Source organism: Octopus sinensis, linkage group LG25, assembly GCF_006345805.1.
Source record: "Octopus sinensis linkage group LG25, ASM634580v1, whole genome shotgun sequence".
In the NCBI taxonomy this organism is placed as follows: domain Eukaryota; kingdom Metazoa; phylum Mollusca; class Cephalopoda; order Octopoda; family Octopodidae; genus Octopus; species Octopus sinensis.
The window spans coordinates 8,426,695-8,444,210 of NC_043021.1; the positions used below are offsets into that span (position 1 = coordinate 8,426,695).

General features: G+C 40.2%; 1 protein-coding gene across 4 annotated transcripts in view; it reads right to left on the reverse strand.

The window, feature by feature from the left end:
- LOC115224464 (protein saal1-like) overlaps window positions 1-17,516 on the reverse strand; it is a 48,975-nt gene that overhangs the window by 14,620 nt on the left and 16,839 nt on the right. For 3 of the 4 annotated variants that reach the window (XR_005003862.1, XM_036513437.1, XM_029795372.2), the window contains exons 3-11: window positions 13,455-13,565; window positions 11,076-11,159; window positions 9,844-9,923; window positions 9,686-9,745; window positions 8,275-8,393; window positions 6,140-6,263; window positions 4,501-4,583; window positions 3,862-4,032; window positions 947-1,239 (exon numbers count right to left, since the gene is read on the reverse strand). Coding sequence is in view for 2 of the 4 variants with exons in the window: in XM_036513437.1 (XP_036369330.1) it covers window positions 947-1,239; window positions 3,862-4,032; window positions 4,501-4,583; window positions 6,140-6,263; window positions 8,275-8,393; window positions 9,686-9,745; window positions 9,844-9,923; window positions 11,076-11,159; window positions 13,455-13,565 (1,125 nt within the window). In the remaining 2 variants the exon portion in view is untranslated. Of the gene's footprint in view, window positions 1-942; window positions 1,240-3,861; window positions 4,033-4,500; window positions 4,584-6,139; window positions 6,264-8,274; window positions 8,394-9,685; window positions 9,746-9,843; window positions 9,924-11,075; window positions 11,160-13,454; window positions 13,566-17,516 lie in introns of all 4 variants that reach the window. The other variant, XR_005003863.1, reaches the window with a different exon arrangement.

Here is a 17,516-nt window from a genome sequence, read left to right on the forward strand (position 1 = left end):
ATAGAGGCACAGGTGTGGCTGTGTGGGAAGAGGCTTGCTTCTTAACCACATGGTTCCAGGTTCGGTTTCACCGTGTAGCAGTTACCTGTTTAATCAAGAATGACCCAGGGATAAACAAAAACAGGGAGATCAAGCCAACGAGGGAACTGCACAGTCACATGACTTGCTAGAAACAGCAGCAGCAGTTCAATGTCCCTTAATTCACACCTCGCTGTCTTAGAAAATGGCACATAGGATATTGTGTTATACCCTGTGCACCCTGCACAGGATGGGATGGTCACAGCCAGAATGTCTTAGATCATAGATCTGCTTTATCAAGGTTGTTTATCATCATCATTGTTGTTTAACACCCATCTTCCATGCTAGCATGGGTGGGATGCTTTCAGAAGAGCTGGTCAAGCAGAAGCCTGCACCAGACTCCTGTGACTGTTTTGGCAAGATTTTTACAGCTGGATGCCCTTCCTAACTCAGTAGAGTGAACTCAATGCTTTTTATATGGCACAAGCATGGGTGAGGTCAGCTGGATGCCCTTCTGAACACCAGTCACTCAGTAGAGTGGACTCAATGGTTTTTATGTGGCTCAAGCACAGGTGAGTCAGTTTTGACAAGGTTTTTACAGCCCCTCCTAATACTAACCACTCAGTAGAGGGGACTCCGTGCTTTTAATGTAGTTCAAGGACAGGCAAGGTCAGTTTAGGCAAGGTTTTTACAGCTGGATGCCCTTCCTAACACCAACCTCTCAGCAGAGTGGACTCAGTGCTTTCTATGTGGCACAAGCATGGGTGAGGTCAGTTTTGGCAAGGTTTTTACGGCTGGATGCCCTTCTGAACACCAACCACTTTACAGTGTGGACTGGGTGCTTTTAAGTGGCACCAGCACCAGGGATTAAACAACAATTACAGCAACAACTTCACAATAACATAAAACCAAATATAGTTGAACTTACTTTTGGAATAAGCCAGCTAAGACGAAGGAAAGAGGAGTGGAGTGCCTTGTACAGAACAGCTAAAGAAGGATCACAACCACTGATCTCCTTTTTCCATTGATAGCGTTTAAAGCTGGCAAGATCTTCGACCACTGACAGCGAGTGTTGTTGTGGTTGTTGGTGGTGATGGTGATGGTGGTGATGATGTTTCTTCTTGGGTTTGTTGCCATCAGAATCTGAAGATTCCACAGGATGATAGATGTATGGAAATAAACCTTCCAGGATTTTGAATAAACATTTTGGAAACATGTCGACTGAAATAAGAAGAAAAGGAGACAGTTTAAATATAGGGCACACAGCTAAGCTGTAGGGTACACAGCTAAGCTGTAGGGTACCCGGCTTCAAAGCATGTACACAACTCCGATATGGAGTATAGTGTTTAAATGTAGGGCACACAGCTTAGAGGCAGGGTACATAAATAAGACAAGAATACACAACTTAAATATAGGGTACAGAATCATGTAGGGGACACAGCTAAGATAAATGAAGGGTATGCTAAGGCATTTGGGTCATAAGGTCAAATATAAAAAACCCAAATGTGAGAAGGATGATTTTCGCAAGACTTAAAAATCAGAATACTGAAAAACTGAAGGCTAAGTACTCCGAACACTGAATTTTGAGATAAATTAGGGGAAAATATGAATAATGACCTTAAAAAATATTTGCTGTTTCAGAGACCCCTTATGTATATGAATCACATGAATTATGAAAAGGGAGGAAAGATGCTTGCTTCCCAACAATATGGTCCCAGGTTCAGTCCTTAGGCAAGTTTCTTCTATTATAGCCTCGGGCCTACCAAAGCTTTGTAAGTGGATTTGGTAGACAGAAACTGAAAGAAGCTCATTGTATGTGTGTGTGTGTTTGTCTTTGTATCTATGTTTGTCCCACCACCACCACCACCATCTGACAACTGATATTGGTTTGTTTACATCCTCATAACTAACCAGTTTGGCAAAAAGATACCAATAGAATAAATACAAGGCTTAAAAAAAATAACTACTGGGGTTGATGCATTTGATTAAAAGTTCTTTGAAGCAGTGCCCCAGCATGGCCACAGTCTCATGACTGAAACAGATAAGAGATAAGAGCTAAATACAACACCGATCACCATATTCATAGTGGAATCTTCCAGAATGTACTCAGAATGAACAGAAACATAATTGTTTAGATGTTCTTGTGTTGCATGTATTTCATGAATTATAAACAGTATTCGCTGGCCTTTTTAGGCTTAGCCCTTTAGCATTCAGACTACTCTGTCAAATGTGAGACTCCCTTCAGTCATGAATGACCATGGGATTGCACTTAGAAAGTTGCCCTCCAAGGCACAAGTCCGGGACAAGATTGTTTATGGAAGGCCAGCAGTTGTCCATGTATACCAGCGCCCCCTCTCTACACTACTGATGTTATCCAAGGGAAAGGCAAAGGGGCCGATACAGCTTGGCACAAGTGATGTTGCAACTCATTTCTACAGCTGAGTGAACTGGACCAACGTGAAATAAAGTGTCTTGCTCAAGAACACAACATGCAGCCCGGTCCGGGAATCGAACCTACAACCTCACGATTGTAAGCTCGATGCTCTAACCACTGAGCCATGCGCCTTCACACTGTTAAATGTCAAATGTAAGGTTTATTTATATACATTGTTAGGAATGAATCATACTGTTGTAGGGATAGACATTAACACCCGTGTGTGATTAAAAGATGGATTTGTTTAACTCTTATAAAGTATAATGTTGTCATTGAGATGATGAAGAGCATTTGGAGTCTCACATAGCAGTAGTCAAAGTATGTCTTTGAATCCATTTACTTTACTTCTGCTTCGTTAAATCTTATATCCAAAAGCCAAGGATATAAAATGTACATTATCTTCTAGCATTTAGATTTCATTGACGTGGTTGTTTTATTTTTAGAATGACATTGTAGGGCAGGTGTGATAGGCTTGACCTGGTCAATTTGGGCATAAAACAAGGTAGATATCTGGGCCAGATATGGCCAGTTTGAATACTAAAGAGTTAAGCTGTTGCCAAGTTTAATACCACCACCTGGCCTCGTAGATGTCATTTGTGGGGGGTCTACTCTATCGCAAAGATTTGGGTTCAGTCCCTAATTTGAAGATACCACCCACCTTCCCTCCCACCAATCTCAGGATCAAGGCTATTGTAATGCTTTTTGACTGAAAGATAATAAAAAGCAAAGGATTATGGGTATTCTAATACTTTTTGACTGAAACATAATAAAAAGCAAAGGATCATGGGTATTCTAATGCTTTTTGACTGAAAGATTATAAAAAGCAAAGGATCATGGGTATTCTAATGCTTTCTGACTGAAAGATAATAAAAAGCAAAGGATCATGGGTATTCTAATGCTTTCTGACTGAAAGATAATAAAAAGCAAAGGATCATGGGTATTCTAATGCTTTCTGACTGAAAGATAATAAAAAGCAAAGGATCATGGGTATTCTAATGCTTTCTGACTGAAAGATAATAAAGGCAAAGGATCATGGGTATTCTAATGCTTTCTGACTAAAAGATAAAAAAAGCAAAAGATTATGGGTATTCTAATGCTTTCTGACTGAAAGATAATAAAAAGCAAAGGATTATGGGTATTCTAATGCTTTCTGACTGAAAGATAATAAAAAGCAAAGGATTATGGGTATTCTAATGCTTTCTGACTGAAAGATAATAACAAAGCAAAGGATTATGGGTATTCTAATGCTTTCTGACTGAAACAATAAAAAGCAAAGGATCATGGGTATTCTAATGCTTTCTGACTGAAAGATAATAAAAGCAAAGGATCATGGGTACTGTAATGCTTTCTGACTGAAAGATAAAAAAATAGAAACAAAAAAAAACAAATAATAAGAAAGGAAGACTTACTTTTGTAGAAAGAACCAATATCAAACTTTGATCCTTGCAAGAAAATCAGATTGATCAGAGAGAGTATAGCTGCGAGATATTTGGCCTTCAAATCCACAGGGACAATTGGTTCATCACAGAGAAACATTAAGTATTTCATCAAAACCTCCAAGATGGGCTGTGACATGTTTTCTGCAAAATTAAAACAAATGAAGACAGAGTTTAATAACGATATCAGGGATAAAATGATGTTACTGTCATTATGTGTCAGGTGTGGCTGTGTGGTAAGAAGCTTGCTTTCCAACCATATGGTTCTGGGTTCAGTCCCACTGCGTGGTATCTTGAAGAAGTGTTTTCTTCTATATTCTCAGTGTATTTGGTAGACAGAAACTGGAAGAAGTCCATTATGTATGTATGTGTGTGTGTGTGGTGTGTGTGTGTCTTTGTCCCTGTTTGTCCCCCACCACACTGCTTGACAACCAGTGTTGGTGTGTTTACATCCCCTTAACTTGGCAGTTCAGGATGGTTACTATTGGAACATCTTTAATTATCAGTCCATTAGACCAAGACTTTCCTGAAGTAAACAAACAACAATAATCACAGGACCCTAAAATACAGATGGAGATCGATTAGGTATAAAAGAAGTTTGAAAAAACTTACCCAAGGCCAAGACACCATTTTGTGAACATGACATGAGCTGAAAATTGTGGATAAACACTTCTAAGGCAGGACAAGGTTGGAAGCTGGTAAAAAGGAAAGATGATATAATAATGAAAAAATGTTTCAATGTTCAAATATTTGCTAAATTGGTAAAAAAGTGAAAAGTTGGAGAGAATAGGAGGCTTGTAATTCATAATTATAAGGGAACAATAGGGCTACATAAAAATAAGGTACATTTTATTCTTGAAGTACCTAAGGAGACATCATCATCATCATCGTTTAACGTCTGCTTTCCATGCTAGCATGGGTTGGACGAATTTGACTGAGGACTGGCGAACCAGATGGCTGCACCAGGCTCCAATCTTGATCTAGCAGAGTTTCTACAGCTGGATGCCCTTCCTAACGCCAACCACTCTAAGTGGGTGGTTTTACATGCCACTGGCACGAGGGCCAGCCAGGAGGTACTGGCAATGACCACACTCAAATGGTGTTTTTTACATGCCACCTGCACAGGAGCCAGTCCAGCGGCACTCGCAATGACCTGGATTGAATGTTGACTTTCACGTGCCAGTAAGGCGACGCTGGTAACCTTTAGAAATTATAGCTAGCAATACAGTTCTATATTTAAGAGATGAGGAATTATCTACATTATTTACATTCGACGGATATTTGTCCTCATCTTGTTTGTTGTTAACACAATGTTTCAGCTGATATACCCTCCAGCCTTCATCAGGTGTCTTGGGGAAATTTCGAACTTGGGTTCTTATTCCTAAGGTATTTTTAAAATATATTATTATTATTATTATTTAGGTCACTGCCTGGAATCAAACTCGGAATCTTGGGGTTAGAAGTCCGCACTTTTAACCACTATGCCATACGCCCACGGGCATATGGTGTAGTGGTTAACTGTATTACAAGATAATGCATTACTAAATTAAAAACCAATGTGATGAATAAGTATTACATTTAACAGAGTAATCGGAATGCTAAAGAGTTAAATTACCATGAACCAAACAATTGCATCCATAATTTTTTTGAAATACATATATAGGCGCAGGAGTGGTTGTGTGGTAAGTAGCTTGCTTACCAACCACATGGCTCTGGGTTCATTCTCACAGCGTGGCACCTTGGGCAAGTGTCTTCTACTATAGCCTCAGGCTGTGAGTGGATTTGGTAGACAGAAACTGAAAGAAGCCTGTCGTATATATGTATGTGTGTGTTTGTGTGTCTGTGTTTGTACCCCCAACATCGCTTGACAACCGATGCTGGTGTGTTTACGTCTTTGTAACTTAGCAGTTCGGCAAAAGAGACCGATAGAAAAAGTACTAAGCTTACAAAGAATAAGTCCTGTAAGGCTTATTCTTTGTAAGCCTTACAAAGAATAAGTGCTCCTGCATGGCCACAGTCAAATGATTGAAACAAGTAAAAGAGAGTAAAATGGAAAGAGAAAAGAGAGGTCTTGAAACTATGTTTAATTGAAGAGAAATATGAAAAAGGTGTGAGTGAGAGGTGGTTAGAGTCATCTCAAAGTAACCAAGAAATTAGGTTAGTTCTTTGACAATCTTCAGCCTGGCATTAGTGTAAGTGAGAAGAGGAAATCGCTGCTTCAAAATAAACAGTCAAGTCTATAAAGAATTACCCAATTTCCTTGACAGCCTCCAGCATGGCTGTCAACATGGCTGTTGTACTCCATCTTTCACAAAGTTCATCTTCAAGATAGAACAACAGGTTTAATAATTCTCCGACGTTCTTCAATAATTCCACTGAAATTAGAAGAGACAACAGTAACGACATTACAACAATTGTAACAACAACAACAACTGTAATAAAACATAAACAACAGTAAAAAAATAAAAGAAACAGAGACACACAACACTGTTGATGGTACCTGTTTCTACCAACCCAGAGGTACATGGTTCAAACGTTATTGGGGTTGATGTTTGCAGAAGCAAATCAACAAAGATGCAGGAGTGGCTGTGTGGTAAGTAGCTTGCTTACCAACCACATGGTTCTGGGTTCAATCCCACTGTGTGGCACCTTGGGCAAGTGTCTTATACTATAGCTTCGGGTCGACCAAAACCTTGTGAGTGGATTTGGTAGATGGAAACTGAAAGAAGCCCTTTGTATATATGTGTGTGTGTGTATATATATATATATATATATATATATATATATGTATGTGTGTATATATGTTTATGTGTCTGTGTTTATCCCTCCAACATTGCTTGACAACCGATGCTAAACCAATGCATTTAGACAAACAAATCGACCCCAGGACTTATTCTTTGTAAACCTAGTACTTATTCTATCGGCCTCTTTTGCCAAACAGCAAAGTTATGGGGACACAACCACTCCAGCATCGGTTGTCAAGCGATGTTGGGGGGACAAACATATACACACACATGCATATATATATACATATATACGAGCTTCTTTCAGTTTCCGTCTACCAAATCCATTCACAAGGCTTTGGTCGGCCCTACACTATAGTAGAAGACGCTTGCCCAAGGTGCCATGCAGTGGGACTGAACCCAGAACCATGTGGCTGGTAAGCAAGCTACTTACCACACAGCCACTCCTGCGCCTATTAAACCATACACCCTTTAATTATAAAAATACAATAAGGATATTTTAAAACATGGAATGGTTTATAGGGTCCACTCGAGCAAAATAGGAAGCAAAGGGATCCATAGGGGACAAAATGGTTAAGAAACACAGCTGTATGCCAAAACATAAAAAGAATAGGAAACAAAAGAAAAAAAAAATAACATTTCAATCCCTTCACAAAAATCTCCCTCCTACACTTCATCTCTTGCTCACACATGAACTACACATTCTACATCTTTACTTGCTATAATCCATCTTCACTATCCAGGAGACAATCTTGACTCAAAGGCTGGTGTCTATGCATACGTAGATTCCACTCAGTCACTTCTCCCACCTTCCAGCTTTTCTAGCTCAAAGCCCTTTTTCCCCCCACCAATACATCTCTGCTCCCTCTTTCACTCCCTGAACTCCTTAAACCAACAGCAATTCTTTGGTCATATCTCCTCCTACATTGAAAACAATCTTACTTCTTCTTCCTTTCTGAAGGACTTTGCCCCCTCACTAAATTCAAACCGCATTACTCTTCCTCGTGTTCAAACTGAGCCTACATTTATGAAGGGCTGCTGAAAAGTTTCTGAATTCAAGGGTGTCACGAAAGACCAGGTTGGAGGCCCAACCTCTTCCGAGTTCTTTTACAAGGCTTAGAAAAACTAAAGGACTGCTGCAATAAGTATGTGAAGCTGCGAGGGGAATATGTTGGATAAAATCATAATTAACTGATCCCTCTGTATTTTCTTTTACCCAAAGCCAGGAACTTTTCAGCCCCACCCCCTCATAAGTATCCAATGCAGAAACCAAATTCTTTACTATTCTCAGCTATATTTGTTTTATCTCTGACTCTCCTAACCGACACACAGAAACTTCAACCTTGATCTCTTTATCACCTCACCTCAAAACCTAACTTCTCTCAAAACCATGTACATGTTTAACCCTATCAGATCATCCAACCACTGCTTCATGGCAACGACCCAACATACAATCACATAATACACAACTCCTTCCTCCAGGTCTACGACACATCAAATCAGCTAACTGGTCAGAACTTTATCTGGTTTCTGGATTCAGCTAAATGGTGACAGAAAATAAAATGCTGACTTTTGTTAAGAGCATCTGTGTCATGCAAAACCAGAATGACCAACATGTCTACTCAAGCCAAGGATAACTTACCATTTGTAGAACTAGCCATGATGAATTTGACAAGTTCTAAAATATTGGCTTCATGATCTTTGATAGCAGCAACCCATGGCAAATAGTGTTCTTCACTCTGGAGGCAGCAATATAGCAACCTGCAATAGGAAAAAATAACAACTTTCTCACAGCTGATTATGGGTCCAATCTACATATTTACCAAATATCAATTCTGTTGTTGGATTGGTAAAAATCAGTAGAGCATAGAACAAAGTACCTGGTGTTTATTAACAAAAAAAAACAATAATAATAATAATAACAAGATTTAACAACAGGCGTCTTTCGACTGGAGATGAATTGAATTCAGCTGGCGTGTTGGGAATTAAGCCTTACGGCAGAGGAAAAGAATTGGAGGGGCAGTGACCGTGGTCCAACGCAAAAGGGCTAGCAGTTGGCCATCTATCATCATCATCATCATCATTTGACGTCCATTTTCCATGCTAGCATGGGTTGGACGGTTCAACTGGGGTCTGGGAAGCCAGAAGGCTGCACCAGGCCCAGTCTGATCTGGCAGTGTTTCTACGGCTGGATGCCCTTTCTAACGCCAACCACTCCATGAGTGTAGTGGGTGCTTTTTACGTGCCACCCGCACAGGTGCCAGACGAGGCTGGCAAACGACCACGGACGGATGGTGCTTTTTATGTGCCACCGGCCCGGGACGTGCCACCATGTGTGTAAATATATTCTTTTATTTGATTGCGGCCATGCTGGAGAACCACCTTTAGTAGAAGAAATCAACACCAGGACTTATTTTTGTAAGCCTAGTACTTATTCTATCTGACTCTTTGGCCAACCACTAAGTTACGGGGACGTAAACACACCAACATTGGCTATCAAGTGATGGTGAGGGGACAAACACAGACACACATATGTATATGTGTATATATATATATATACACACACACACATACACACAGGCTTCTTTCAATTTCCGTCTACCAAATCCACTCACAATGTTTTGGTCACCCCGAGGCTATAGTAGAAAACACTTGCTCAAAGTGCCATGCAGTGGAACTGAACCCAGAACCATGTGGTTGGGAATCAAGCTTCTTACCACACAGCTATGCCTGTGCCTATATATAGCTATATATATTTATATATATGTATATATATATATACATGAAGGTCTGTACAGAATTACAGCACAGAACAATTACCTGATATGAACATCTCCCTTATCAGTACAATATAGTCCAGTATATTCACCTGAAAGACTGTACTAAATGCAAACAGTATACTACAGTATATTCACCTGAAAGACTGTACTAAATGCAAACAGTATACTACAGTATATTCACCTGAAAGACTGTACTAAATGCAAACAGTATACTACAGTATATTCACCTGAAAGACTGTACTAAATGCAAACAGTATACTACAGTATATTTACCTGACAGTCTGTACCAAACAAAGTCCATCGGGATTCTCCAATAACAACAAAACCATATTTCTGAAATACGAGAGGAAATCACGAATAATTAATTACCTGATTTATAAGAAAACAATAGTAAACACACAGTTCACAAAGCAAAAAGATTTAAACCTTACATAAATTCTGGGTTTGTTGACATCTCTGAACAAACGGTTGGATTACAGGAGAGATTACCAAGAATACCAACACAGATTTCCTAAAAGTAAACAGAATTAAGGAATTACTTCATAAGAAAAATACATTACATAACACATCATAGGAATTAGTTTAGATTAACTATTTCATCTATTTCTTTATCAACATGCCTTTTAACCCTTTCATTACCAACCCGGCTGAAATTGGCTCTGGCTCTGAGTACAAATGTCTTGTTTTCATAAGTTTTGAATTAAAATCTTCCACCAAACCTTAGACATAATTTATGTTCCTAACACCAGCTTAATGATAACTATGTTATTTTACTAAATTCTTTGTTATATTTAACTCTTTCGATACCAACCCGGCTGAAACCAGCTCTGGCTCTCAGTACAAATGTCTTGTTTCCATAAGTTTACCAAACTTTAGTCACAATTTATTTTCCTAACACTAGCTGAATGATAACTAGGTTATTTGACTAAATTCTTTGTTATATTTAGAGTAATTGAAAGAAACAGAGAACATCTCAAAATAAATACAGTAACGAAAGGGTTAATATATTCAATGATATATGGTATACTCTGTAAAGTGGTTGGCATTAAAAAGAGCATCAAGCCATAGAAATCATACACGGAGTGCAAGAGCCCTATGTAAGTGCCACATCAAAAGCACCTGTGCAAGTGCCTCAGATGATCCACCCATGCCAGGGCCATGTAAAAAGCACCCAGCACATTCTTTGAAGTGGTTGGCATTAGGAAGGGCATCCAGCCATAAAGACCAAGGCAAATCAGACTGGAACCCTGATGCAGCTCTCCTACTTGCCAACTCTGGCCAAACCGTCCAACCCATGCCAGCATGGAAAACAAGTGTTAAAGAATGATGATGATGATGAGTGGTTGGCATTAGGAAGGGCATCCAGCTGTAGAAACTCTGCCAGATCAGATTGGAGTCCAGTGCAGCCATCTGGTTCGCCAGACCTCAGTCAAATCATCCAACCCATGTTAGCATGGAAAGCGGACATTAAACGATGATGATGATGATGATACCCTAGAAAGATTTGAACTCAGAACATTGAACGTTTCGAACTAGATACGGTTGTAAGCCTGTGTAAATGTTTAAATGCCACAACCATCTGCACCCAGAGGAAATTGCTGACAACTCAACGTTTTCCAAACAGTGAACAAGAAATTTCAAAGAAGTGACCACCACCACTTACCGTCACCCTTGGAGCCCTGGATTTAACAATCACAGCAGAGAGTAGCTCAACAGATTTGAATTCATGCATGAAGACAACTACATCCTGAAAATTGAAAAAAAATATTCTTTGAAAGATTTTACTTATAGTAAGCACACACACACACTCATCTACATGCATGGTTGTGTGATTAACTATGTAGCTTGGGGTTAGTCCCACTACACAGCTGACCAATGCTTTATGAAAATTGCAGGAAACCCACAGTATACACACACACATACACACACACACACACACACACACACATATCCACATGTTTGTCCATCCCTCTGTCCACTCTGAAACAAGTGTATCCTACTCAAACCCCTGACCAATCAACACCTTGTGAGAGAATTCGGTAGACAGGAGCTGCATGGGAGGAGCCTGGTTTTTATTCATTCATTTATAGAGACAGACAGACAAATAGATAGATGTGTATGCATGTGTGTGTGATATATATATATATATATATATATATATATATATATATATATATATATATATATATATGTGTATATATCATCATCATCATTTAGCATCTGCTTTCCATACTAGCATGGGTTAGACGGTTGAACTGGGGTCTGGGAAGCCAGAAGGCTGCACCAGGCCCAGTCTGATCTGGCAATGTTTCTACGGCTGGATGCCCTTCCTAACGCCAACCACTCTGTGAGTGTAGTGGGTGCTTTTTACGTGCCACTGGCACAGGTGCCAGACGGAGCTGGCAAACGGCCACGGTCGGATGGTGCTTTTTACGTGCCACCGACACGGGGGCCAGGCGAGGCTGGCAATGGCCATGATCGGATGGTGCTTTTTACGTGCCACCAGCATGGGGGCCAATATATATATATATACAGAGAGAGAGAGAGAGGTCAAAATGATACAGGTAAAGGGCAGTGAGGAGGGAGAATGTGAGGGGATGTTGAGTAAAAGGAGATGCAGTGTACTACCCTACATAAGAAATGGTTGGGTAGAGTTGTGCTGAGTAGAGATAGATAAGATCGGGATGAGGGGCTCAGATATATCTTCAAGGGGACAAGACAAGTTTGTTTTATATAATATATATATATAGGTGGCACGTAAAAAGCACCCACTACACTCACGGAGTGGTTGGCGTTAGGAAGGGCATCCAGCTGTAGAAACATTGCCAGATAAGACCAGAGCCTGGTGCAGCCTTCTGGCTTCCCGGATCCCCGGTCGAACCGTCCAACCCATGCTAGCATGGAGAACGGACGTTAAACAATGATGATGATGATGATATATTGTGGAGGCGCAATGGCCCAGTGGTTAGGGCAGCGGACTCGCGGTCGTAGGATCACGGTTTCGATTCCCAAACCGGGCGTTGTGAGTGTTTATTGAGCAAAAACACCTAAAGTTCCACAAGGCTCTTGCAGGGGGTGGTGGTGATCCCTGCTGTATTCTTTCGCCACAACTTCCTCTCACTCTTTCTTCTGTTGGCCTGCTCACTTAGCCAGCGGGGTGGCGTCATTTGAAGGCTAAAACAATGCGAAGCGCATTGTGACCAGCGATGTGTAGCAACATCTGATAACCTGGTCGGTCACGGTGATATATATATAATATATATATATATATAGTCCACTCTGTAGAGTATCTTGTGTTAGGAAAGGCATCCAGCTTTAAAAACCCTGCAAAAAACAGACACAGATGCCTGAGGTAGTTTCTACCTGGCTGGCTCCTGTCAACCATCCTACCCATGCATGCATGGAAGAAGAACGTTAAATGATGATGATGTACATATAGTGTGATTGTCTTGTGTGTGTGTGTTTTGTTTTTATACATTTATCACATCACGAGGACAAAATTATTGCTGTGATAAAATAGTAAATTAACCTTCTGTAAAATAGAGGTTGATAAAATAAATACCAGATCAATATACATATTGGTCATCGGAGCTGAGGGAGGGCACATTTATTGCTACTGAGTTACTAAAAATCTTTGAAGGTATTAGCTCCATTGTGGCCAGTTTAATGAATGAATGAAACAAGGTCCCAATTATCATACATAGATGATAGAGTGAGATTTGGCTGCTATTTCTAGCAAGTAGATGATCCCTATTTGACCTGTTATTGTAGTTGTTGCCAGCTGTGGTTGGTCATTTTTCCTATACCATACACATATACACACACACACACACACACAAACACACAGCTTGCATTTCATGTAAAACTGTGCATATACACAGTTTAGGAACTTTCAGTTCTGAAGTACACTGCATACATACAGACACACACACACATATATATATAGAGAGAGAGAAACATATACACACGCACACATACACACATACATACACTCACAAAAGCAAACAAATACATACGTGCATCTATAACAAGAGCAACTTACGGAATTCATCGACATATCCCAAAGGTTACAGAGTTCATCTTGAAGGTCTTCATTGACATCAACACCAAACTCAGAATCGTCGTTGCCGGGTTCATTCTGTTTGTCTACCTCCTGACGTCGGAAATGAAAAGAATCAAAAATAAGTAAAAACATATTAGAATTATAAATGCCTACTGTTTTATCCCCCACCCCCATCCACCCCCAAAATCTCTCTTGCTTTGCACATGAAGTCAGCTTCAACTGGGTCCAGCAAAAACAATGAGTAACTTGAACACCCAAACACTTGTTGTTCAATCATTCAGTTTGTGAGGAAACACTACCACATGAAACCCATGGTAGAAGACAGTAAAAACATTTGGCCTTTCGCTTTTTTTTATCAGAGCCAGAAAATACTTCAGCTATATTTAATAGTGACTTGCTACATATATTAAACAGCTGGGGGAAACACATACGCCATAAAAACCGGCTTGAAAAGGGCGCATAAATAAATAAATAATATATATATATATATATATATATATATATATATATACATATATATATATATATATATATATATATTGACAGCTGATGAAGGGGATTTTTCCTTGCGTAGTATATCCTGTACTCTGTTTTTCTGTTGTAAAAAATGGTTTTTCCGTTTTTGTTTCTCGTTGAGTTCTAGTTATGGTGTCCTGTACACACGTATATATATTTATATATGCATGTATATATACATGTAGATGTAGGTACGTACATATATGTTGTATGTATGCATATATTTTATTTATTACACTATATATATATATATAATATATATATATATATATATATATAACGGGAAGGTTTACGAAAATAAAGAAAAGACGAAGGCAGGTGGAGTACAAACAAACAAATGTATTAGTATAGCCGCTCAGGAATAGAAATAGAAAAAGTCTTTTACGGTTCGAGCCTACGCTCTTCGACAGAAAGATACACAGGAAAAAAACAAGGAGAGAAACAAGGAGAGAAAAAAAATGCGTGTAGGAGCTAACGATCTAACGGGCCTAGATTGTGTACACAGCAACAGCAGCTTGTCCCAGATATGTCACCAGTACTGTAATATTGTCTGAGACGTTTCTGTATGTAACAACAGCACCGTCCTAGATATGTGAGCTGTACTATAATGTTGTCTAGGAGGTTTGTGCATGTAAAAAAAAGCATGGTCCCAAATATGTGAGCAGTACAGTAATACTGTCTAGGCCGTTACCACATGTAAACAACAGCAAAGTCCCAGATATGTATTGTTGTATTGTAAAGGGGTCTAGCATGTTAAAAAGGGAGCAGTACTGAAATAAGGTGTGGAATTTGTTTGTGTGTGTGTGTGTGTTAGCCAACTACTGTTTCAGATATATTAGTAGTATTATAATGTGGTGTCTAGGGCATAGAACCATCAACATGGGTCTATGTGACTGCATGTGTACCGTTGGCGATTTTTTTCCTCTGTTTTCCCTTCTCTGGATCTTCTTTCTCCTATGTTTCCGACGAAGAGCTCCGCTCGAAACGTTAAACCCTCCTTCTTTCCTGAGCGTCCAATAATACTATATTTGTTCCATGTTCTCGTGTTGTTGTGTTCTTTTTGTGCTTTCTTGTTTGGATTAACTTTATATATATATATATATATCATCATCATTTAGCGTCCGTTTTCCATGCTAGCATGGGTTGGACGGTTCAACTGGGGTCTGTGAAGCCGGAAGGCTTCATCAGGCCCAGTCAGATCTGGCAGTGTTTCTACAGCTGGATGCCCTTCCTAACGCCAACCACTCCGTGAGTGTAGTGGGTGCTTTTTACGTGCCACCCGCACAGGTGCCAGACAGAGCTGGCAAACGGCCATGAACGGATGGTGCTTTTACGTGCCACCGGCACGGGGACCAGGCGAGGCTGGCAATGGACACAAACGGATGGTGCTTTTACGTGCCACCGGCACGGGGGCCAGGCGAGGCTGGCAACGGACACGAGCGGATGGTGCTTTTACGTGCCACTGGCATGGGGGCCAGGCGAGGCTGGCAGCGGACATGAACGGATGGTGCTTTTACGTGCCACCGGCACGGAGGCCAGACGGGGCGGAGCCGGCAACGACCACAATCGGATGGTTCGCTTAACCACAGCTGCAATTTCCACAGACCCATGTTGATGGGTCTATGCCCTAGACACCCCATTATAATACTACTAATATATCTGAAACAGTAGTTGGCTAACACACACACACACACACACACACACACATCCCACACCTTATTTCAGTACTGCTCCCTTTTTAACATGCTAGACCCCTTTACAATACAACAATACATATCTGGGACTTTGCTGTTGTTTACATGTGGTAACGGCCCAGACAGTATTACTGTACTGCTTACACATTTGGGACCAAGCTTTTGTTTACATGCACAAACCTCCTAGACAACATTATAGTACAGCTCACATATCTGGGACGGTGCTGTTGTTACATACAGAAACGTCTCAGAAAATATTACAGTACTGGTGACATATCTGGGACAAGCTGCTGTTGCTGTGTACACAATCTAGGCCCGTATTTTTACACTTCTGCTCACATATCTTTGACAGGTCTGTTATTACATAAACATCCTAGATAACATAACTGTGTTGCTGACATATCTAGGACATTACCAGTGTCATACACATAAATGCTCAATCTACAGTGGAGTCAGTGACATGCCTGGAACAGTATTGTTGCTGTGTATGCACCTTCTGGGACTACTTCACAGGACAAGTGGCATTGTGTCTCAACACTATCAGTCTGGTTAACCCTTTGGCCGTGAGATTACTGTCAAACGTAATGCTTATGTAATCATGTTGTTTTGAACTGATCATGCATTATCTCAGAGTTTTGAGAATTTAATACTCTCTTTTTACTCTTTTACTTGTTTCAGTCATTTGACTGCGGCCATGCTGGAGTACCGCCTTTAATCGAGCAACTCGACCCCGGGACTTATTCTTTTGTAAGCCCAGTACTTATTCTATCGGTCTCTTTTGCCGAACCGCTAAGTAATGGGGACGTAAACACACCAGCATCGGTTGTCAAGCAATGCTAGGGGGACAAACACTGTCCTTTTTTTCTGTCCTTGTTTTGTATACATTCAATCCTTTTTCCAAGAAATCTAATGCTCGTAGCTTAGTTTTTCCTTGGGGCTGGCCGGATCGGAGTGATCTCAAGATTAATCAGCCGAAATTGTGAGGATGATCCGGTTCTTGACTGAAGATTAGAGGCTTCAAATGACCCGTCCGTTTTTTGTGTCGTCTATTTGAGTGTTTTGCGTTCTTGTCCCATTTTGTATTTTTATATATATTTTTTATACATACATATATATATATATATATACATATATACAACAGGCTTCTTTCAGTTTCCGTCTACCAAATCCACTCACAAGGCTTTGGTCGGCCTGAGGCTATAGTAGAAGACACTTGCCCAAGGTGCCATACAGTGGGACTGAACCCAGAACCATGTGGTTGGTAAGCAAGCTACTTACCACACAGCCACTCCTACGTCTGATAATAATAATAATAATAATAATAATGATAATCTTTTCTACTCTAGGCACAAGGCCTGAAGTTTTGGGGGAGGGGCCAGTCGATTAGGTTGACCCCAGTACGCATCTGGAACTTAATTTATTGGCCCCAAAAGAATAAACAGCAAAGTCAACCTCAGCGGAATTTGAACTCAGAATGTAGCGGCAGACACAATACCACTAAGCATTTCAGCCAGCAAGCTAACAATTCTGCCAGCTCACTGCCTTAAGTAATAATAATAATAATAATAATAATAATAATATAATAATAATAATAATAGTTTGAAATTTTTTCAGAAGGGCAGCGATTGTGGGGGAGCGGATGAGTTGATTACATCGACCCCAGGGCATAACTGGTACTTATTTTATCAATCCTAAAAGGATGAAAGGCAAAGTCAACCTTCGGTGGAATTTGAACTCGGAACATAATGACAAGCGAAATGCTAATTTTTTTATTGCCCACAAGGGGCTAAACGTAGAGGAGAGAAACAAGGATAGACAAAGGGATTAATTA